This window comes from Mauremys mutica, chromosome 3 (assembly GCF_020497125.1).
Source record: "Mauremys mutica isolate MM-2020 ecotype Southern chromosome 3, ASM2049712v1, whole genome shotgun sequence".
In the NCBI taxonomy this organism is placed as follows: domain Eukaryota; kingdom Metazoa; phylum Chordata; order Testudines; family Geoemydidae; genus Mauremys; species Mauremys mutica.
This window is the reverse complement of record NC_059074.1, coordinates 118,936,598-118,960,325: the sequence shown is the minus strand read 5'-3', so window position 1 is coordinate 118,960,325 and position 23,728 is coordinate 118,936,598. Positions and strand designations below refer to the sequence as shown.

Here is a 23,728-nt window from a genome sequence, read left to right as displayed (position 1 = left end):
AAGAACTCAAGAGGGAAGACAGAAAGGCCCCTCCCCTTCTCCTAACATCCCCTAGAGAACAGTACCTAAGGAGGTCTAAAGAGAGCAATACCGTGTTTGGGGAACTGCTGGTTGGAATGTTAGCTAATGAAAATTCCATGGCAGTTGTAGCAGCTGAAATGAGAGAGGACAGACAGCTCGAGGAAGAAAGCACTGAAGATGAACTCCAGCATCCAGCTTCCTACTTTACTCTCCCAGAGCTAACCCATGAGATGCAGGGTGGAGGGTAGAAGTGTGGTTGGATGGAAATGATCAAGTTTAAAACATACTTTTTCAAAATGTGACTGAACAATGCATCACATTTATACACTTAAGATTTACACCGCTGCATACACAGTGGCTATTCACCTGTCATATTCTTTTAGGGAGTGTATGGGAAAGAAGACCTATGGCTTCTACAGCAGTGTATCAACAAGATCATACACCAGAATGGTTGCATCTGCTCAACACACACAAACAATATTTGCATAAAAACAAGTTGCAAATCTAATTAAACTGAAATCTCGTTTCAAGATGGATTTACATTTTAGGGTGATCCAAGTAACAAATAGAAGTGATTTTTTTAAAAATGTGATGAATTTTTACTTAATGTCACTATAATGTTAGTTTTTAAAGAAAATATTTATTTTCCGGTAACACTATCAAAATTATATGCTCCTTCAAAACGTGTTTTAAAATACTTTCACCAGTTATTAATTTTTTAAAAGTGCTGATGTATTATTTACTCAGATATACTGTTCCACCACTACTCCTGCAATAGAAATCACAATATTTATATGCTATTATGTGAATAATATTTTCTTCCATCTGTAATTGATGGATTCATGTGTAACTCATGCTACTCTAATAACTTTACAGTCGTGTCTAAGTTTGTCATTTGGCAAGCAGCTGACAGGCCTTCCCTCTTTATGACTCATCTTTGATTCTGCTGATTGGTTCACGATCACCCCCTGCTGAATTATAATCAACACAAAATGTTGTTAAATAGTTAAATACAAATACGTATATTAAGGGTTCTAATAATACTGATAAAAAGCCAGGGAACAGATTTGAGTCATTCTATCCTGCTAGTAGAACATGCTTTTCGGGGAACAGGGGAGAGGTTGTGGGTTCTGATGAGAGAATACTCTTTTCCAGAGAGTGTTGTGTCTAAATTTTGTAGACAGAGGTTTTTTTATATAATGTGTAGAATCCAATATATAATGTTATTCTAACCATTGTTTCAGAAATTTAGTAAGAACCCCTTAAATGCATAGGGCATTCAAACAATTTAACCTGCACTGATGCAGATTCTAAAATGGCTGCTGAAACACACATTTCAAAAAGCCTTGGTAGAGTATGAGGCAGCGCTAAGGCTCTAGCTGATGCCACTGGCATCTTGCCGATTAAAATTAGATTACATTATCAAGACACTAGATCTATATTTGGACTGTTTTTTAAATAAGGGAAATTACTTGACAGCTTTTCAAAATTATAATTACGGCCTTATCTATACTGACTAAGTTATAAAACAGCAACTTATTTTCTTCAATTTCCTTTGGAAAAACTCTACAAGTTTAATCTTCAGCTCTTTGATGTAGCAGGCTGCCTAAAGAAGGACTTTATTTTAAATGCTCTGCAGTGACACTTTTAAAGTTAATATTTGTCCAAGAAGTAAAACTGTATTTGTGATTACAAGCTAGCCTCCGCCACTTCAAGGAAGCCTCTTGACGATTTTGAGAGGAACACCTCCATACACCAACCTGCAGGACTGAAAGGAAAGGAGATGAAATTCCATATTTGAACTTCTAGCAAATATTAATTAGAGAGTTCTTGATATAAACTCATTTGTTGAGATACCAGAATTGAGTGTGGGGATGGTAGAGGGTACCATTAGATATAAAAAGCTGATAGCAATGTATTTGATAATAATCCCTATAAACAGATACAAGGATAGCTGTTATCTAGCTGTAAGAAATTGTTAAATTATTTGGAAGGGCAATAGAAAAGACTGGAGACTTCTGTAACCATAATGCAAGCAATCTCAGTTTACCCTTGCTTCTAGTATACAGCAGGTAGAGTTCTTGAACCTAACCTACAATTATTTTCTTGTAGTGAATATCAGGTACAAACTAGTAATTTCCAAAAGCCAACTTCAACACACACTTTGCCATTTATAATTGGAAGTGTTTAGCCTAAGGGCTTGATTAGGAAGTTACCCATGAATCTGAGTGGATTAAAAAAATTGATTGAAAAAAATGTTAATGGGTTTTATTTAAAATCAAATATTTTATTTAAATTAAATATTTTTATTTAAAAAATAAACCTATTAAAACTAATTTTTAAATTAGGACAATCTATATTAAGGCCTAGTTTATAATCAATTAAAAACAATTCAATATTACTTTTTAATCAGTACACGTTTTCTGCCAAATTTTAAATACAGTTCACCCACTGAATTGGTGGAAGTCCCTGGCTAAGCACCTGGAGCTAGTGTTTGCTGAAGTGCCTTTGACAGCAGCAAGCTCCTTCTGCAGGTGCAGAGAGAATATTTTCTTCATTTCAATCTACTGAACTAGTTCATTTCAAAGCCTAGTTCATTCAAAATTGAGAAATCAATTGGGAGTTGAAAAAGCAGGAAGGCTTGTTTTCCTCTCCAAGCTATGAATAAAAATGAGGTGTGAGAGGAGGAGATCTGGCTAATTCTAAAATCCTGAAGGACACAGTGACCAGAAACAATCAGTTCAATTCATGAACTACAGAAAATACATCGTTTATTTAATAAATCAGTTACTCTTATATGAAACACATGTTTTGATACTCTACAGGTTAGCAATAGGCACACTCCAAGCCTCAAGCCCAACCAAGCTTCAACCTGGAATATAGAGCCACTAGTCCCCTGCACACTCTCAGCATTCACAGATTTGCTCCTTCCAGAGAAACAGTATACCCTAGCTCACCAGGTCTACCATAGATCACCGCTCTGCTTAACATATAGAATTTAGGTATGTTTATAGTGAAATCTAGTCTCGGTTTATTTAACAAGGAATAGAGATTCAAGTAAAAGCATAGGAAACAAATGGTAACATGTAAAATAAAATCATAATATGCTTTCTAGAGTCTAGACTTAATTAACAAGATACTATCCTGTCTAACCAAGTACTACTCATGTAAATCCCTGAAGCATTTTACAGCAACTTTGGCGGTGAACCTTTTTTCATGAGACAAACATGCTGTCTGTGTCTTCGCAGTGAAAGAGCCAGTGTGTTGCTTGTCATCCCAAGATATACAAAAACAATCCTTTGTCTTTATTCATAAACAGGGATGGACACACACACCCCTCTCCCCATTGTTTGTTTCATCCTGTAGATTTCCTTTCTTGTAGATTTCGCAATCTCTTATTTTGCCCACAGCTCATGCAAATAGGCATACATTGTGAGGCAAATGATATGCAAAATGACAAGACAGAGATAGGCATCTGTTATCTTGGAAATATTCCTTTCAGGTAGGGAGTATGTCACCTCCTGGAGATCTGCCCTACTGCTAAGACCTCAAGAACACAATTTTCAGTATAGATACGTAACTCCTTAAAGATTATCCTTCCATATGTCACAATGACTATGATGACCAGTGGGCTACTGGCTCTCAGTAGAGCCCTCACATGACACCCTTCAGAGGAGTATCATGCATATATCTGATTCAGGCAATTCCTATAAAGCCCTATGCACTCCTTGTGCCCTTTGTCAACTGGCACCAAGGGATCCTTGGATCACATCCTCCAGTTGTACACTCTCTGGTTTAATCATTTGGAAAAAAAGAATAAGTAGTTGTGCAAAATTTGTATTAAATAAATTGAAGACAAAGAAATGACAGAAAACTTCAAAAAGGTCACATACATACAGGACTATATTGAATAGAACTAAATACTGTGCACTACTGCTCCTAGTAGCTGCTTAATAGCTAATAACTGTAAATAAATACAAATTTATTTTTTTATTTTTACACTATTCAATATCAAGTCATCCAACTTACACTAGTCAAGTAACAAAGCCTCATTTCAGATAGTGTACTCAAATGTTGTTGCTTTATTATATCACTACTTGGCAAAAGCCAACAGGTTTAAACTAGTATTTCATTTTACTTTGAAGGCCTGCTCTTGTAGCCATAGCAATTGAGAATTCAGTCTGTCTTGTATATGTTAACAAAAGCTAATAGAAAATATTAGCAATTTTTAATCACTGCATCTGGAAGAGCCTACTGCTATACCTGTGCTACCCTTTACTTAAATTTTAGGACAAAGCAACTTACTCAGTTTAAGACAGCAGAAAGAACAGATTTGCCTTTTCAAGCAAAAACTTCAGAAGGCAGGTAGAACTAAGCTAGTAAACCAATTTCAAAGGTAAATGCTACTTTTCACCCCTTGCAGCCAGTCGTTCTCAAAATATTTTAGGGGTGGCTGGACTTCTTAAAACATCAACTGTTACTTAAGTTAAATACTGAACTCTTTCACATAAAGGATTAATTTTTTTTAAAGTGACATTTAAAATTTAAGGTAACATATCAGAATAGCAGTCTGTTCATTTCTGAGCAACTGGGACACATCGTCAGTGGTTGAAGGACTGGCATCAAGCCTCAGCACCTGAGCCACACACATATAACCTAAGAATAATATGTCTCATTGCTTAATTCTTGCACAGGTACAGTATTTTTTTTAGTGATATTATGAAGATCTCTGGTTCCTACGCAAGCAAGACTCAAGTTCTACACCAAAAGCTGTTAGTGGTTATTGTATAACCAGATAATGGCATAGAGAGTACACTTATAAAGTTTGCGGATTATACGAAGCTGGGAGAGGTTGCAAGTGCTTTGGAGGATTAGATTAAAATTCAAAATGATCTGGACAAACTGGAGAAATGGTCCGAAGTAAACAGGACAAAATTCAATAAGGACAAAGGAACTTATGAAAGAACAATGGGAAATGACTGCCTAGGAAGGAGTACTGCAGAAAGAGATCTGGGGGCCATAGTGGACCACAAGCTAAATACGAGTAAACAGTGTAACACACTGTTGCAAAAAAAGCAAACATTTTGGGATGCATTAGCAGGAGTGTTCTAAGCAAGACACGAGAAGTAATTCTTCTGCTCTGCTCCACACTGATTAGGCCCCAACTGGAATAGTTCTGGGTGCCACATTTCAGGGAAGAGCTGAACAAATTGGAGAAAGTCCAAAGAAGAGCAACATCAGTGATTAAAGGTCTAGAAAACATGACCTCTGAGGGAGTATTGAAAAAATTGGATTTGTTTAGTCTGGAGTCTGAGAGGGGACATGATAACCTTTTCCAAGTACATAAAAGGTTGTTACAAAGAGAAGGGAGAAAAATTGTTCTCTTAACCTCTGAGGATAAAACAAGAAGCAATGGGCTTAAATTGCAGCAAGGGAAGTTTAGGCTGGACATTAGAGAAAACTTCCTGTCAGGCTAGTTAAGCACTGGAATAAATTGCCTAGGGAGGTTGTGGAATCTCCATCATTGGAGATTTTAAACTCTAGGGATGGTCTAAATCAGGGGTGGGCAAACTTTTTGGCCTGAAGGCCATATCTAGGAATAGAAATTGTATAGTGGGCCATGAATGCTCACAAAGTTGGGGTTGGGGTATGGGAGGGGGTGAGGGCTCTGGGAGGGGGCGCGGGCTCTGGGGTGTGGGCTAGGGATAAGGAATTTGAGGTATAGGAGGGTGCTCTGGGATGGGACCGAGAGGTTTAGAGGATCAGGGCTGGGGCAGGGGGTAGGGACATGGAGAGAGGCTCAGGGTGAAGGCTCCAAGCGGCACTGACCTCAAGCGGCTCCCGGAACCAGTGGCATGTTCCTTCTCTGGCTCCTATGCGGAGGCACGGCTAGGCGGCTCTACACACTGCCCCATCTACAGGTACCGCCCCTGCAGCTCCCATTGGAGTGCTGGAAGGGGCCATTGGAGCATGTAGGAGCCAGAGCGGGGCCATGCCGCAGCTTCCGGGAGCTGCGTGGAGCAGCCCCCCAACCCTGCACCCTGGCTGGAGCCCCGGAGCGGGGCCGAGCCACGGTGTGTGGCCAACAATCCAGTGCCCTGGCTGGAGCGCCGGAACAGAGCAAGCCCCAGACCCCACTCTCCAACGGGAGCTTGCAGCCCGGCTTAAAACAGCTCACGGGCTGTAGTTTGCCCACACCTGCTCTAGGCAGCAGAAAATTCTCAGAATACCTGTAAGTAACAAATCTGTTGAGTGAGAGGTGCCATTTTTACTGAGTCACTTTCAAAGCAGAAGAGCTCTATAACTGCACATACTATGTTTTGGCCACAGATTTTAATCAAAAGTGGCCAGTGTGTGCTTGCTTTGGTCATTTTAGTCCCAACTCCCCCTTGTACCACTGCCCTTTCCACAGAAGCAGCTGTCTTGCTTCTGACTCTCCCTAGAGGGCCTCATACAAGTCTCACTTCTTAACAACAGTGTTGCCCCTTTCTGGCCCAGTACTGAGTTTTTCCTACATGGGAAACCCCTAGTACAAGGCTGCTCACTGAGATCACAAGGCCTGGAGAGGTGGACCCTGGCACTTCCCTCCTTTTCAGCAGCTGCACTGCAGTACAAAGGAACCACAGAGCTTTAATTTTGGGGAAGCTCCCTGGCCTATGTTATACAGGAGCTCAGACTAGATGATCACAATGGTCCCTTCTGGCCTACAAATCAATAAACCTGCCAGACAAAGGAAATCACTTAAACTTACACAATAATGACTCTTTGGATCAGGAGCAGATTTACCATGAAACAAACCGTGCAGTGGCACAAGGCCCCCCAACGACCGGGGGGGACCCGGGGGGGCCAAAATGCAAGACAAATATCTGACAACACAGCAGGGCTCAGGCAGGCAGGCTGCCTGCATGCCGTGGCCAGTGGCCCCACGCCACTCCTGGAAGTGGACAGCTGCTGGCACGTCTCTGCATGCTCCCTGCCCGCTCTGCCTCCCTCCCTATGTACCGCTTTGTTCCCAGAAGTGGCCAGCATGTCCCTGCAGCTCCTGGTGGTACGGGGGTGTGGGTCTGCGCACTGCCCCCGCCCCAAGTGCAGGCTCCACAGCTCCCATTGGCCAGGAACTGCGGCCAACGGGAGCTGCAGGGGCAGTGCCCGCGGGCAGCAGCTCGCAGCGGACGCCTCTCCCCCCCCGCCGCCTAGGATCTGCTGCCGGGGAGGGTGCTGGTCGCTGTGGGAGCCTTGCCATCCAAGGTAAGCACTGCCCCCCTCCTGAACTCCAACCCCCTGCCCCAGCCCAAAGCCTGCACCCCACACCCAAACTTCCTCCCAGAGCCCTCACCCCGCCTCCCATACCCCAACCTCCTGCCCCAGTATAGAGCTTGCACCCAGCACCCAAACTTCCTTCCAGAGCCCATCCCCCCCGGCACCCCAACCCCCTGCCCTAATCAAAGTACCTCAGTTTATTTTCATTTACTTCCCATTACTTATAATATAGGAGGAGGAGGGTGAAGAAAAAAAGAAAAATGGGGGGAGGGGAAAGATGAGAGAATGTTCTTTTTCTTGGCTGGATCCCAAGAGGGGCCCCCCTGAAAATGAAGCTGAGCACAGGGCCCCACTAACTCTAATTCTGCCACTGCTTTGGATGCAATTCCTGTATGGAAACTTCAGCTCTTTCTATACGGAGTTTCATCCTTGGTGCTTATAAATCACATCCTAGGCAAGCCATAACAATTCATTACTTTGAGCTGGACTTCAAAATGGGAAGAGGACTCTGGTGTTAATGCCTGCTTCCTACATTGGGGAGATTTGTTATTTACAAAGCCCAAACACAGGGAGACTGCTTTTGGAACTCGTGAGGCAAGAAGATTGGCAAGTCTAACTTGGGCTCTAATATAGAGTAAGCATATATTTAGTGTGTTAAAAACATCTGTTTATTTTTCTCCAGTAGCACGTTAGCTTTATTTGTTGGGGTACTGTATACACATTGTATTTTCAATTCATCATGTTTCTGTTGGCAGGGTTTAATACCTGAAGACAGCAAAACATGAGCCAAGATTTCTGCCACTTACAAAATGAAAAATATTTTTTTTAAACGATTAAGCTTAGTGCCTCAATAGTCCAAAGCAATCTTACCATCCATGTTTTGGAACATACTTGTAAAATGAGCAATTTTATCTTTAACTGTGAAGCATTAAATATTCACAACCAGTCAAATAATTTGATTAAACAGTTCTAGTTCTCTAAATTTCATGGTATTTCATATTGTGGAAAGCTGTTCAAAGCAACAAGTTAGTTCCATTGCTTTACAACACTGTAACCTATTAGGTCACCTGTTCATGAGGTGCTAATTCCAATAGTACTAAAGTTGGAATAATTTATAAAAATAAGGCACGAAGGAACCAGCATATTTAACAATACAGTTCTCACAGTATTATTTATAAAGGGATGGAAGCCATCACCTCTGAAATATGTCAATTAAGATCAGTTACACAACTTCCTGTCACAACAAAATTGTTTCTGGTCAAATAGAAGTCACATAAACAAAAGAAATCTATCTATGCATATCTTGTAATTTTAAATAAGATTTTCAAAAGACAACTAAATTAGATGTTTTAACAGACTGGCAGACAATTCACAGACAGAAATCTATTGAACAACTCACAGGATGTACTATAATTCCTCTTACTACAAGACTTTTTTTTTTTTTAAGTAATGTAATTGGTAAAGTAAAAACAAAGGCACAAGTTAAAAGTGCTTTTATTTTTTTTCCCCCCAGAAATCAGTATATGGAGAGACTAGAAACGGATTTTATGTTAAAAATCAAGTTTTCAAACAAGATGAAATCTACATAGGTAAGACTTCTCTTCCTCTTTCACTATTGTAAACATGAGATTTTTTTTTAAATAATGACATGCTCTGGGGTAATGATGTTCTGATGACTCAGTCTCTAGGTGGTTAAAATAACCTAGAAATACTGAGTCATATAGGCAGCAGCATGTGAGCAAATCATCATACAGGACCCAATCTTTTCTTCCATGTACGTCAACTGGAGTTTTGCTAATGACTTCAATGATATCAATATCAGGTCCAGTAAAAAAAAAAAGCAACAACGAAACCAAACTCGTGTAGGCAATTGCTAAAATGTGAGGGAAGCCATGTATCATTTGACTGCAGGAAGTTTATGAAGATTATAAAGAAAAACAGCTAGAAATAAATTAAGAAACCAGTGGGTCATGCACTTCAGTCATGACACCAAACTGACTTATTTTTATATGACACTGTTTAAGTCCACATTTGTTTTTCTCATTGTATGGGTGGATTGTGGGTTTTTTAGGGTAAATTTGCATTACCAAGCATTCTTACCCAATAAATCTTGTTCCTGCTTGACATTTTTATAGCTGTTAACATCTTGGCATTTCTTTTGGCCTAATCCTGCAAATCCTTACTCACATTAGCAAACCCACTGATTTCAACTGACTACTTATTGAATAAGGGTGCACAGGAGCAAGCCCTTTGTTTGTAAATACAGCTTACAGCATTGCATTCTCATTTCCTGTATTAAGTGTTGCTTCACTGAATTCCCAAAGGATGGAGAGTGCTGAAAGAAGCAGGAAATGGTTTATATCACTCTCTTCCAACTATTAGAGGGGTAGCCGTGTTAGTTTGGATCTGTAAAAGCAGCAAAGAGTCCTGTGGCACCTTATAGACTAACAGACGTATTGGAGCATGAGCTTTCGTGGGTGAATATCCACTTCATCGGATGCATGTCACTTCCAACTAACAATGCTATTAAGACAATTAATATTTTGTTAAATCCTCCTCCATGAAAAATCAATTTCAATAGCTAAGATGGTCTTTAAAAGGTTTAATTTTTTCTGTACAGAGTAGACAGTTCTAGAGCACTTCATTTAGTTCATTTGTTGAGAGATGCTTCTCAGTTTTGGTTTGAATTAATGTCAACAAATCCAAAGAGGAATTCACTTCTGCACACAAGACAGCAAAGAGAACTAGTTCTACTTTGGTTTGTCACTAAGGATGCAGCTGAGAGCACTTCAGAAAACTTACCCTTTTCAGCAAACCTAGCAGTGAAAAGACAAACTGAAAGGAAATTAAGGAATTAGAATTTAAAAAAAAATAAGGGTGCAGATAGGGAGGATAAAGCTTTACTTCTAAATTTTGGAGAGCCTCTCTGTCCTCCTTAAAAATGCATTTATTTTGTTTGCAAATATTAAAAATATGCCAGTTAACACTTTTTTTTTTTAAGAACCAAAATGTACTGTGTGTCCTAAAAAGTTTCTTCCTAAGACACCTCTTAATATATGAAAAAATGCCCAATCCTGCAAACAGATCCACACAGGTGGATCCTTAGCCCACAGAGTCCCACTGACTAAAATGGGATTCCATGCTGGGGTAAAGGTCTGCCTGTACCCATCTCCCTGAGGAATTGGGCCCCAAACTGGCAACTAAGGATCTGATCATGCAAAAGCTTATTAACAAGTGTCTTTGCTGATGCAAGTAGTGCCACTGACGCATTGACTCCAACGGGACTAACAGAATCAACCAGGCTGACCTTAAATTTCAAGATAAAATCCAGATCTTACATTAGTAGAACACAAGTACAGTGTACTTGACATATTGGATCCTCTTATTATAGTCTTTATTTTTCCTGCTGAAGAGTGACTTAGCAAATTCCAAACTAGACCTCCCAAGGAAAGGAATCATCTATTAAATAATATACATCTCTAAAATATGTTGAGCCTGAGACCACAGTCTTTAGAAGTCAGCATGCAGCTTCTTGGTGTTTCCAGCACCCCACAACTGAATGAAGCTCAAAATGTGACAAATGACATAATATAAGTGAAATTACAACATTGCAAATAATGGAAAAAATGGTTTTGTCAATTACCTCCAAGAAATCAAATAAGCAAATGCAGAAAGAGTGTAAAGTGTCTTTTCTGAAAGGGTATCATTGAAGCAAACCTAGTATTTTTTTTTTATAGAAATAAGCTTTACATGTATTCATTTAGCCTCCCTGCACATCTGTGAATTAGGGAAGTGTTCTCCCTTCATTTATACGTAGGAGAACTGAGGAACAGAGAAGTTAACACCAACATTTTCTAAAATGTTCACTAATTTTGGATGCCTCAAACTTTAATTACCCGGTCTGATACACCTGGGGGCCTGATTTTCAGAGGTGCTAAGTAACCGTAAGTTCCATTTAAGTCGATGAAAGGTGCTGGCCCTCAATGGAAATCAGGATCTACTGATCTCAAGTTAAGCACCCAAAAACTGGGGAACCCAAAAATTAGTGAACAATTCTGAAAATGTTGGCCTATATGACTTGCCCAAAGTCGGAAAGAAAAATTCACAGCTGAGTCAAGAATACCCTAGTCCTCTATCAGTATTGCATCCCAACACTGGACCATACCTCCTCTCTACAAACATGTCACTCAGTTTGGAAGTATGCTTAAAAGGTCCCAGCCACAAAATGCAGATTTTTTTACTCTCCTCCTGTATTTCCTATTATTTCAATAGGAAGCTGGCAATTGCTTGAGTGGGCTCAGAGAAGAGCCACAAAAATAATAAATAGATTGGAAAACAAGCCTTATCGAGAAATACTGTATTGAGCTCCTTGAGTCTATTTCACTCAAAGACAATGTCAAGGGATAATTTGATCAGTCTAAGTACCCACGAGGTAAAGAAATTTGATAATATAGGGCTCCTCGATCTAGCAGACTAAGATATAACATGATCTAATGGCTGGAAGTTAAAACTAGACAATTCAAACTCAAATTTTTTACGAGTGAGGGTACTTATCCATTGAAATAACTTCAAGGGTTGTGGTCGATTTTCCATCACTGAAAATCTTTAAATCAATATTGGATGTTTTTTGAAAAGATATGCTCTAACTCAAACAAGAATTAATTCACGGAAGTCCTGTGGCCTGTGTTATGCAAGAGGTCAAACTAGCTGATCACAATGGTCCCTTCTGGCCTTTGAATCTATGTATACAGTGGTTAAACTGTTATTAAACTATGAGAAATAAATATCCAAGGTCAACAACTCTAGTCTAGGATTATGTTCTACAGCTTTTTGCATGTGCATTTCCAACATTTGGCATGTTTCTCATAGGAGTCAGCTATTTCAGAAAGGCTGGGATTAACAATAAATACAATCCTATTTCATTGCTATGGTAAATTATTATTGGCTAACTTTCTGAACACTGCATATTGAAGTTCAAACAAACAGTCTTCTTGAACCAACCATTAAAAAGAAAAATATAACAGGTCAATCGCTTCTACAAGGATCACAGTTGACAAATAAACAAGTTTACTAAATTTAACCCTAAATCGCTGTATCTCAGAGGTAGGTGATGCATGCCATACAACAAACTTAATAGAAGATAAAATTGGCACCACTCTAATAGAAACTTAACTTACCAGTATATATCAAAACAAAAAACCAAGTCTTTAATTTGCAAATAATGAAGGATAAAATCAGAAAATATGCAACAAACAATTTTTCCCAGAAATAAAGAATGAAAAATAAATTGCTGCTCTTCTGCCCACAATATAATTTTAGTTAAATCAGGGATAGCATCATCTGTCTTTAGTTTCTGAACAAGTTATAAACTGGGGAGCTATTTAAAGAAAAACAGAGTGCTCAGGTCTCCACATTTATACAATTAAATTGCTCTTCTTTTCAGGCACAGAATCAACAGTGGTCCTTCATATCCTCCTTTCAATACAGCACAGGTCCTATTCCGCATTGAAATAGGCACCATTTGAACATGTTATCGCAATTGCAGAAGTACATATATGTCAAAAGTAATGCAGTTTTCCTTTTAACTACCACAAGTAATAGAAGTGTTCTGTGTGTGTCCTTGTGCGCGCGTTCACGCGCACACACACATACTTGCATAGAGTGTTATCACAAATTAATTCAAATTAACAATATTAAAACCCAGCCCAATCTAACAACATTCTAAACCAGGGATGGACCACCTGTGGCTCGAGCCACATGCAGCTCTTCAAAAGTTAATATGCGGCACCGACTCCGGGGCTGGAGTTACAGGCGCCAACTTTCCAGTGTGGCGATGCTCACTGCTCAACACCTGGCTCTGCCACAGGCCCTGCCCCCATTCCACCTCCTCCCCCTCTCACCCAGAGCCTCATGCATGCCACGAAACAGCTGATCAGGAGATGCGAGGAGGGAGAGGGAGGTGCTGATCAGCAGGGCTTCCAGTGTGCAGGAAGCACTGGCAGCAGGGTGGGGGAGCTGATTGTAGGAAGATTGCTGACATATTACTGTGGCTCTTTGGCAATGTACACTGGTAAACTCTGGCTCCTTCTCAGGCTCAGGTTGGCCACCCCTCTGATATACCTAAAATTGGAATTTATATGCAACGATAAATTTTCAAAAGCAACTATCTGACTTGGGATTTTGGCTTCTTATCTAAAGAATACTGTGCATCTATTTATACAATACTATTAATACACTAAACTGGATATCTACAAGATACAGAATCTGTCAATTATTAAGACATCCAGAATCATATACTATCACTATTCTATATGGACAGGGTCTACTAGTAACAAAATGGAACTTTCCAAGCTGCAGAACTAGTTTATGGAACCAGTTGTGTCCCAAAAGCATTGTTTCCAATATTGTGACATGTCATAAGTACAATACACATTTTCTTTAAAAAGTACTTTGGACTTTAAAAAGTTAATAAAAAAAACTACTAGTCGGACAACTCACTTTTTAATTAAACAGCATAATCTTTTATATTCAGCTAAGTTAGCAAATAAATACCATAGATAACTTAGACTGGTTTCAGATATGCAAAGTCCAATTAATACATTAGTTTTCTAATAATGTTCAGAAACAACAAAATAATTTAGTCTCATACTTTTTAGAAACCATATACACTACTACAAATCAAAATCAGACCATAGAACACCTAACACTGCTAATTCATATGCTACAAAATCACATGGCAGCAGGAAAACCGTATTTTATATGATCTACAAAAAACAGAACATTATTCAGAAGATTACATAAAACAAATATGCATCAGTTCTTTGAAGAGCAACTGTGGAATACATCAACAAAGAGTCCTGTGGCACCTTAAAGACTAACAGATGTATTAGAGCATAAGCTTTCGCATGCGTCTGACGAAGTGGGCATTCACCCACGAAAGCTTATGCTCCAATACACCTGTTAGTCTTTAAGGTGCCACAGGACTCTTTGTTGCTTTTTACAGATCCAGACTAACACGGCTACCCCTCTGATACTGTGGAATACATGTGGCCTTTTTATAAAGTGGAACACACACATATGCACCACTAGAAGAGAATAAATGAATTTATCCCACTGCAATCAAACTGACTAGAAAAGACACCTTCTATATTTGGCCATTATCAGGTGTATAAACCTACTATCCTATACACAGAAAACAAGCAATACTTCTAGGCAAATATACATAACCACAGCTGAGGTAGAGTTCCACTGAGCAACTAAGTCTTGTGTCTGATCTTTTTGTAATGCAGGTCATTGTATCAAATACTAAAGCTATGTCTACACTTAAAGTACTGCAGCTGCACCACTGCAGTGCTTCCTGTCTAAACCAAGGCTTAGGTCACCTTAACTATGTCTCTCTCGGGATCTGAACACCCCTGAGTAGCGTAGCTGGGTTGACCTAAGTCTCAGGTGTAGGCCAGACCTAAGAACATAGTCATTTTCCTTCCTGCTTGAATGCTGAGTACTGTATAGAAAAATACAGGACAAAACACAAAGTTGAATGACATTCAGATCTCTAGAGTTTGGTTCCATAAGGACTTTTTCAAGGGCGCTGAGCAGTCACAACTGTCACTAAAGTCAACAGGAGCTGCAGGAGCTCAGCAACTCTGAAAAGCAAAGGCCCAGGTTTTTCTGCTTGCACAGCTGTGAAATTAAATTGACAATCTAAGGTACTTCAACAGAAACGTGTCCATGCCACTGCTTTGAAATTTAAATGAAAAATTTGCTTTGATTTAAAAACACTCCCCATAATGTTCCCAACTAAACCATGCCACTATTGGCCATATCAGGACTCAGGAGAACCAAAGCGAAAGAAGACACACAAGTGAAACTGACCAATCTATCACCCCTGTTTAGGCAGCGTAAAATGCCCATGTCCACATTATAAATAGCGATACACATTTTAATTCTTCCAGCTATTATTAGTAACCCAGGTCAGGAAGCTGCGGTTGTGGGTATCCGGCGGCGGGGGGTGTTTAAACGAGGTGCTGTTGGGTTTTGTAACTCGGGGTGTCTCTTCTGACCTGCGGGTTACAAACCACCCGGGCACTGGGCCCCTGGCCTGACGTGGGCAGTGGAGACGATACCGCAGCGTGTGGGGGCAAGTGAAATAACACAAAGAGCGGGTGGAAAAAAACTTTTCCCTGGAAAACTTTGTGACGCCGGAAACGCCTTTCCCCTCCTGCCTGGCCCAGGGGCGCTGGCCCGTGGGTGGGTCTAGGGCCCAAGCGAGGCACAATCACCCGGGCCGGGGGTGACTCCTGGAGCCCCCGGGCCTGGCGGTTACACGGGGAGGGCGGCAGAGCCCAGCCCCGAGCTGCCGGGGGCTCATCCCCACAACGCCCCGGGGGCTGCTCTCCGCCCCAGCCCCTTTCTCCCGGGCCCGGCCCGGGGGCAGAGAAACACCAGCCTCCCCCCCGCCCAACCGCGGGTCTCCTGGGACTCACCCCGAGAGGCGGGCGCCCGACCCCGCTCCCCTCCCCGCGGCTCCGGGCACGAAGCCCGCTGGGGGTGGGGGGGTTGGAGCGCCGGGCCCCGCGGCGGCCCCTTACCTTGGTGGCCATGGCGCTGCTGGCGCGGGGCTCCCGCCGCGCGTTTCCCCTGCCCCGCTGCTACTGGGCCGCGGCGGCTGCTCCGAGCCGCCCAGTCACAAGTCCCGCCACCGCCCCCTCCGGCTGCCGGGGCGGTTCGGCTGCTCAGCAGAAACCCGCCGCGCTGGGCCGGCGGGAGCTAATGTAGCACCCGGGCAGCGGCCAGGCTGTGTCCCGGCCCCTCCCCGCTCCCGCTCTTCCCTTCCCGCTCGCTCCTCTCTTCGTGCTCTCTCCCCCCTTCGCCGGTCCGCCCCCCGCTTCGTCCTTTACCCCCCCCCCCCACACACACGCTGTTGTTTGCACTGTTTTAGCCCCTTGTTTCTTTGTGAAGCTAGATTATCGGAATCAGAAAGCCGGGGAGCCGCATTCTGATCACTTGCATAGGTGTAAATTCGGAGTTACTCCGGATTTACACCGGCACAACTGATGACAGCATCTGGCCCTGAATGTTCAGACTTACTTCAGCTCTCCTCACACGTTTGCTGGAAGACTTGGTCCTTTGAGTGATTAACATTCTTAGGCAGTTTGTACAAGCTCTCTAGCCATTAAAATCTTGCTGCTTTTTTGGGGGGGCGGGGGGGGGGGAAAGAAGGGGTCATTATCCTCCTCATTCAACTTCTTTTTGCTTCAGCCCTTAATGTACTGGAGGGATCTTCACTGGTAGATTCACTTGACACCGCTGGTATATTTACCTTCCTACCAAAAAAATACCACTAATGCAAAAGTGAATGCATTTTTAATCAACCATTCCCACTGCCAAATATTTCTTTAAAATGCAAATAAAATAACATTTTACTGTCTGGGTTTTTTTGGGCTGAGGCGGGTTGCTTTTTCTATGAAAGTCAATATCTTCCATTCAGTCTTGGAACAGTAATTTCAGAAAACTGGGCCACAAGGAAATGAATCTACTATCACATCAAGTTTCCTCTACTACTGTCTTTTGATGTGTAATTCATTTGTGATGTGTGTGTCATCTGGGCCTCAGCAAGCTGATTGGTCTTTTACGTGAAACTGTAATACTATCAGGCCCATTGTGCTAGACATTATATTATTATTATTTATTATTATTATTATTTATTTGTACTACCTTAGTGCCCAGAGGTACATCTACATAGCCCACAGCAGCAAGCCTCCCAGCCCAGGTCCACAGACTTGGGGTTGCAGCAAGCTCATTAAAAATAGCTGTGTAGATGTTGGGGCTGTAGTTCTGGCTCTGAAGCCTAGGGAGGGAGGTGAGCTTCAGAACCCAAGCCACAGTGTCCATACAGCTATTTTGAGGGTGGTAGCATGAGCCGTAGGGTGACCAGATGTCCCAGTTTTATAGGGACAGTCCCGATTTTGGGGTCTTTTTCTTATATGGGATCCTATTACCCCCCACCCCCTGTCCTGATTTTTCACACTTGCTGTCTGGTCTCCCTAGTGAGCCCAAGTCTGTTGACCCAGGTTGGGAGGCTCCCTGCCACAGGCTGTGTAGATATACCCCCAGTATATCAGTCATGGACTAGGATCCCATTGTCCTAGGTGCTGTACAAATAAAGAACAAAAAGACTGTAAGCTCTTTGGGGCAGGGACTAAGACCTGGTCTACACATAAAATTTAGGTCAACCTAGCTACGTTGCTTGGGTGCGGAAAATTCAAGCCCCTGAGAGACATAGGGCAGGTCTACACTAAGAATGGGGGTCGAACTAGGGTACGCAAATTCAGCTACGTGAATAGCGTAGCTGAATTCGAACTACCCTAGTTCGAACTACGTACCCGTCCAGACGCCGCGGAACCGAACTCCGCGGCTCCAAGGTCGACTCTGCTAACTCCAGCTGCCGAGGTGGAGTACCGGAGTTCGAACTAGCGCTTCCGGAGTTCGAACTATCGCGTCTAGATCAGACGCGATAGTTCGAACTCCGGAAAGTCGAACTCACCGCGTCGACCCGCGCGGTAAGTGTAGACTAGCCCATAGTTAAGCAGACATAAGCCCTGGTACAGATACCACTAGGTCAAGAGAAGAATTCTTCTGTCAACCTAGCTACTGTCTCTCAGAGCAATGGATTTACTGCAGCGATGGAAAATCCCCATCCATCGCTGTAGCAAGTGTCTACTCTATGGCACTATAGTGGTGTAGCTGCAATTGTGCCACTATAGCATTTTTTGTGTAAACGTACCCTAAGTATAAGACAAGAGACCACAGATAGATACAGACAGAAGCAGGAGGACAAGAAAACAAAGAGACAATACTGATCAACATCATGGCTTGTGGTCTCACCATACAGACTTAAAGTAAAAGACAATTCTTATCCCAATCAATTTACAGTCTTATGGTAAAAGGGGAAAACAAATGGAGGGGGACAGAATACAGTGGCTGTAATACAAACATATTTTGCATAGACTATGTGCATAGTTTGCAAATATAGCTGTTTGAGGGTATAATTTCTTTGGGTTTTGATCAGTAGCACCTTCAATCCCAGTTTTTTAAAAAGTAGTGTAATTGTACAAATTGTCAATGAGTCAAACATTATTATTCCTAAAATTCATGTCTAATATTGTGAAGCAACATAATGCCTTACATGCATATTTCCATATCTGAAGTGCTTACAAGCTTCTTCTACTATTGGTAACTCTTTCCACTGAACCAGGCAACTGTAACAAAACAGAAAAACAGCATACCCACAAGTCTTGTAACTTGAAAATGAAGTTGCAACTTTCCCCACCTTTTATGTAGAACAAGTGAAATAGCTGGGGGGTTTTCTAGCTATCATCTTGAACAGGAGCAATAAAGAATATATGTGGCTGCTGCAGGGCTGAAAAGCAGCTGTTTAGCAACAACCACACCATTTTTTACTGTAACAAAGGTCAGAACTGGTTAATTTGAAAAATATTCAAACTCCATTTTGATTCAGTTTTTAAATTAGTTTTACAACCCAAACAGATGTGCCTTCTGAAAACTACCAGGAAGGGCTTCATACTATAGGACTGATGGCCACTTAAACAACATTTGTCTATCTTAGATATAGAAACAAAGTAATGATTTGCCAGGCCTCTCTACACATCTAAAATCTCTGATCTTCTAGACAATGTTCCCCCACAAGCTGATCTTAACAAGTTATACTGGAGAAGTTTACAGGTGGATAGGTTTTTGTGGTTTTTTGCCCCCCATGGGAAAGGAGTATTTTGAGAAATTGGTGTCGATGTGGTCTTCCATTTCCAGCCTAACTGCCATGTAGACAGGGACCTTTATGTGAGGAACATCCTTACAGCTGCTTATTTTTACATCCTTATAGCTGCTTTTTCTTCTGTGCAGGCCAGATCACATTTCTCTTCCTAGCTGAAACCTTCATTATAAGCTAACACAAAAGCTTTAGCACAAACATACTGCCAATGGGAGACACCTAAAGTGATTTCTAAAACCTTTTGCATAGGTGAGTTTTCTGCTGCCTAGTAGAGTGCTGAGGACTCTGGCCCTAGTTCATAAAATGACAACCACATTCTTAACTTTTAAATGTATGAGTAATCCCACTGACTTCAATGGGACTGTTCATGTGCCTAAATACTTTGCTGGATAAGGGCCAAAGTACTCAGCACTTTGCAGAATTGAGCTCATATTTTCTATTTGATATATATGGCTTTAGCTACTCAACACCTGATTTGTACTGCCAAAGTAGCGTGACCAGATGTTAAGGGGAAAATATCTGGACCGCCACGGGGGGGGGGGGGGGGGGGGGGGGGCTTTTTTTTTTTTTTTTTTTTAACACTCACCTGTCCAGGAGTTCGTCGGCAATTCGGTGGAGAGCCCTTCAGTTGCAGATGGTCTTTCATGGTATTTCGGCAGGGGATAATAAGTCTTGCCGCCAAAGATAGAAGCACCCACCGCCGAAATACCGCTCAAGACCAGCCGTGACTGAAGGACTCTCCACCGAATTGCCGCCGAAGAGCAGGAAACAAAATATTGTGACAAATGGTGTCCTGACTGTACTCTGGTCAGGAAGCGGGACAAACGCCTCAAAATTGGGACAGTCCCTATTTTATCGGGACATCTGATCACCCTATTCCAAAGCCCCATGCCTCAAACTGAGATATCAATATACATTTTAGAATGAAAAATCTCCTCTCCATAAAAACTGTTAAGCAAGCACATATGTTGGATTTTGTTATTTCCCCGTGCTATGACTTTTCCTAGTAAATATGTACTCTTGTGATTGAGTTTATCGAACTAAATTTTCCAGGGATATAAATGGTCACTTCAGTAGAATCCAGTGAAGAAATGAACAATTTCACTAGAAAGGGATGAATTAATTAAATGAAGACCCTGTTGTAAAACAAATACTGTTCAAAATACTTATATTTTAGATTAATTGTGGCCATCCATTGTGATGGGAAAGGAGGCAAAGAGCATTCCTCAAATCTTTCTCGTTCCTGCTCAGATGCTGAGTGGTGTAGAAGCAGCAGTGATCTGTATGCTCTTGTATGACTATGCTCTGTATAACCTGTAGGTTCAAAAGGTCTGTTACACTTCCCCCGCCCCCATTTTTGTCTCCTCTCCCTCTTTGAATACCTGCAAAGTGGCTTTCCCCCTCCTCTTCCCTCCTGGAATGCTTGTGGGATGAATGGGCTGCTTGAGTAGCATTTGCTTCAAGGACACTAAGTAATGCTGAGAGAAAATATTCTACAGTCATAAAAGAAACGCTTGTGTCGGGGCTACTGAAAAATGGAGAACTTACGTGTGGGGCCGCACGTTCAAGTTGCGCACAGACCACAGCCCTTTGACAACGTTGCTCACCACAAAAGGGCTGGGAAGAGCAGGATATAGTATTGCTAGATGGTCTGCAAGACTACTCTCTTTCAATTATGAAAACTTGAAAAGTGCCGCCCCAAGCACATGCTTGGAACGCTGGTGCCTAGAGCCGGCCCTGCATGAAGCTCTAAGACAGCATTCCTTTCAGTATCAGTTTCTTTATTTTGGCACTATTGCATCTCATGCTGAAACAAGTGTTTTCATATTCAGTGCAAACTATTGTTCATGTGACTTTGCCAAAGACGTGGATGCATTTTTACTGTCTTACTCCACACCTCACAGCAATGAGGATGGATCAGATCACACATGTATTGTCAAAGTGCTAGGGCCAGCTAACCTTGAAATCCCATAAGACGTCAAGTCCAGACTTCTTTAGGTCCTAACAGCTAGTCTAGATAGAACTTTCCCCTTATAAATTTTTCATTCTGGGGATTTATCTCTGAAGAAACAATTCTGAGAAGAGCTTTGTTTGTAATTTCTTTGCTTCTTTCCTCAGCCCATTAACTCCTTGTGATTGTTAATTGATCACAATGAGATGTCCAGCACCTCGGTCATTAGTACTTAATTATTTAGCTCCACGTTGGAGTACTACATAGTAATTTTTCCATCTCGGTCCTCTTTCAGTTGTTTTTTCACTTTCTTCCTCTGGCCAAAGTGAGGATATTGGATCTAACTCACTTTATTATATACTTGGCCAGCATACATATTTTGTGTTGATTGTGAATGTACTGTATGTTCCCATTTTCTTTATGGTGTAGACAAAATATATTGTGCTTTGACTACTTTTGCACTCTCATTGGTAGAAAGCCAACAGTTTTGGTTGGTCGCTGTGAACAGTCTGTGGTTTATTTTCAGTTTTACCTGTTGTGGAGGAAGGAGTCTGCCAGCTGCAATGAACTGTAATGTCAAGAAGATACCATCCCAAGAGCATCAGTTACTGTAAACTACATCAAGTGGCTGGGTATTCTGATCCATTGCAAAATTTCTGTTGACTTCACTATGCCAAGGTTTTCGTCTGAGGTGTTTGTCAGTGCCTGCACTCCAACGTACCATTAACGAATAGTACAAAATATATTGTACCAGTTAGTTGCAAGCTTTCTTGGAATAACAGGAAGATAGCAGAGGGCTCTGGATTTTTTTCTTGGTATGTAACCACAAATGTAGAAATCATTCCACTATCTTCTAGTACTTATGGGGCTACCTCCATTAAGGAGGAATCTTATTGGCAGGATATGAGATTCAGGCCATGTTTATGCTACAGCAGTACATCTACATTGTTGCCTCTATAGCACCGTAGTATAGATACTTCCTACATTGATAGACAGTGTTTTTCTATCAGTGTAATAAATTTTCCTCTCCAAGAAATGGTAGCTTGGTTGATGGAAGAATTCTGCCGTCAACATAGCTGCATCTATGCCATCTGTGCCCTAACTACGGCTCTCAGGGCAAAAAAAAATCCACAGCGCTGAGCAACGTAGTTTGATCAATCTAATTTTTAAGTGTAGACCAGATTTTAGCTGAAGATCAAAGATTAGGCCCTATTTTCTCCAGTTTCTGAAGTTTAAAGGAAGAGGGGCATTAGGACTCTCTTCCAGACGACTAACAAAAGACAAATCTCGCTCAGCTAATGTGGCTTTAGGCTCAACTCACACTGAAATTCAGTAGGATTGGACTGCCTAGCTCCATTAGGCTCCTTTGAAAATACTGACAGCCTTAGGGGTGGTTTACACTTAAAAATTAGATTGACCTTGCTACGTTGCTCAGTGCTGTGAAAAATTTCATGCCCGGAGTGCCATGGTTAGGTCAACCTAACCCCCAGTGTAGACATGGCTAGGTTGACAGAAGAGAAGAATTATTCCGTCAACCTAGCTACCGCCTCTCAGAGAAGTGGATTAATTATAATGACAGAAAAACCGCTTCTGTCGATGTAGACAGCCTAGACAGCATCAACATTATGGCACTAAAGCAACACAGATAGATGCAGTGCCAAAGCTGTGCTACTATAACAGACATAATCTCAGTGGGATGACATGGCAACCACAGGACTTGTATGTGCTTTAGCTAATTGTGTTTCCATAATCAACAAGTTCACTACTATGCTTGCAACATGCTTTAATGGCAGCATTACCGAGTGATAAAACCAGGCCTTAGTAAAACCTTTATTTTGTTCACTTTGTTGTAAATCACTGTTTCCTTTAGAAATTATCTGTGGTGAAATGGCCTAATAGACAGATCTCTGCAGAAACTTCCTGATAAACATGTTACCCGTAGAGCTGGGGAATTAAACATCTTGGGACTGTCTTTATTGATCTGCTCAGAGGAAAAAAATTATACCCTCAAAACAGTCCCCAAACAAGTGTAACTGTGTTTCATGCCTTCTATAAGGCATTGTTCATCTTCTCGCAGGGCGGAGAGCGTCCCTCAGGAAGAAGAATTCTGAAGTCTCAGTTTGACATACATATATTTTTTCCTCTCATGTCAACCCAGATTAGCTCTTGCATGCATGGTCTTTCTTCCAGTCCAAACTAAACCCTGCCTACAAGAGAATATTTTTACTGAAACATTTTAGTAACCAACGACAGCATATGCATTAATAGAAAATATCATTCATACATGTTACTGCAAATAAAGATCCTCGCATTCTAGTAAGGGGACATTACAGTATGGCTAGAGGAGGAGACAGGAAATCAGGCTTCTAAGTTGCATATATGCATTGTTTCTGATCCATTATGTGACCTAGAGTAAGGTATTTAGTTCTATGCCATGATTTTTCTATCTGTAAAAGTGGTTATAATAATATCCATCTCAGAGCTTTGGCATGATATTTAATATATGTAAAACATGTTTTACTTTGGTTGAAAGGCACAGTATAAGTACAAATTAATAGTATAACAAAATATGAATGGCAGGAATCTTCAAAAGAGGCTAGGGGAGTGAGACACCCAAATAGCTTTGAAAATCCCAGCCAATGTTATTAGTGAGACCATAAGTCCACACAGATGTTTGACCTGTCACTAGTGTCATTATAATAAAA

The 23,728-nt window shown here is 41.5% G+C and overlaps 1 protein-coding gene across 6 annotated transcripts in view; it reads right to left on the bottom strand.

The window, feature by feature from the left end:
* Positions 1-23,728, bottom strand: part of LOC123366829 (palmitoyltransferase ZDHHC14) — a 328,341-nt gene that overhangs the window by 81,221 nt on the left and 223,392 nt on the right. The window contains exon 1 of one of the 6 annotated variants that reach the window (XM_045010628.1): positions 16,372-16,440. The exons of 4 other annotated variants lie outside the window; for them this stretch is intronic. In XM_045010628.1, the coding sequence (XP_044866563.1) occupies positions 16,372-16,425 (54 nt within the window). In that variant the 5' untranslated portion in view covers positions 16,426-16,440. Of the gene's footprint in view, positions 1-15,872; positions 16,106-16,371; positions 16,441-23,728 lie in introns of those variants that run through there. One more of the 6 variants, XM_045010629.1, reaches the window with a different exon arrangement.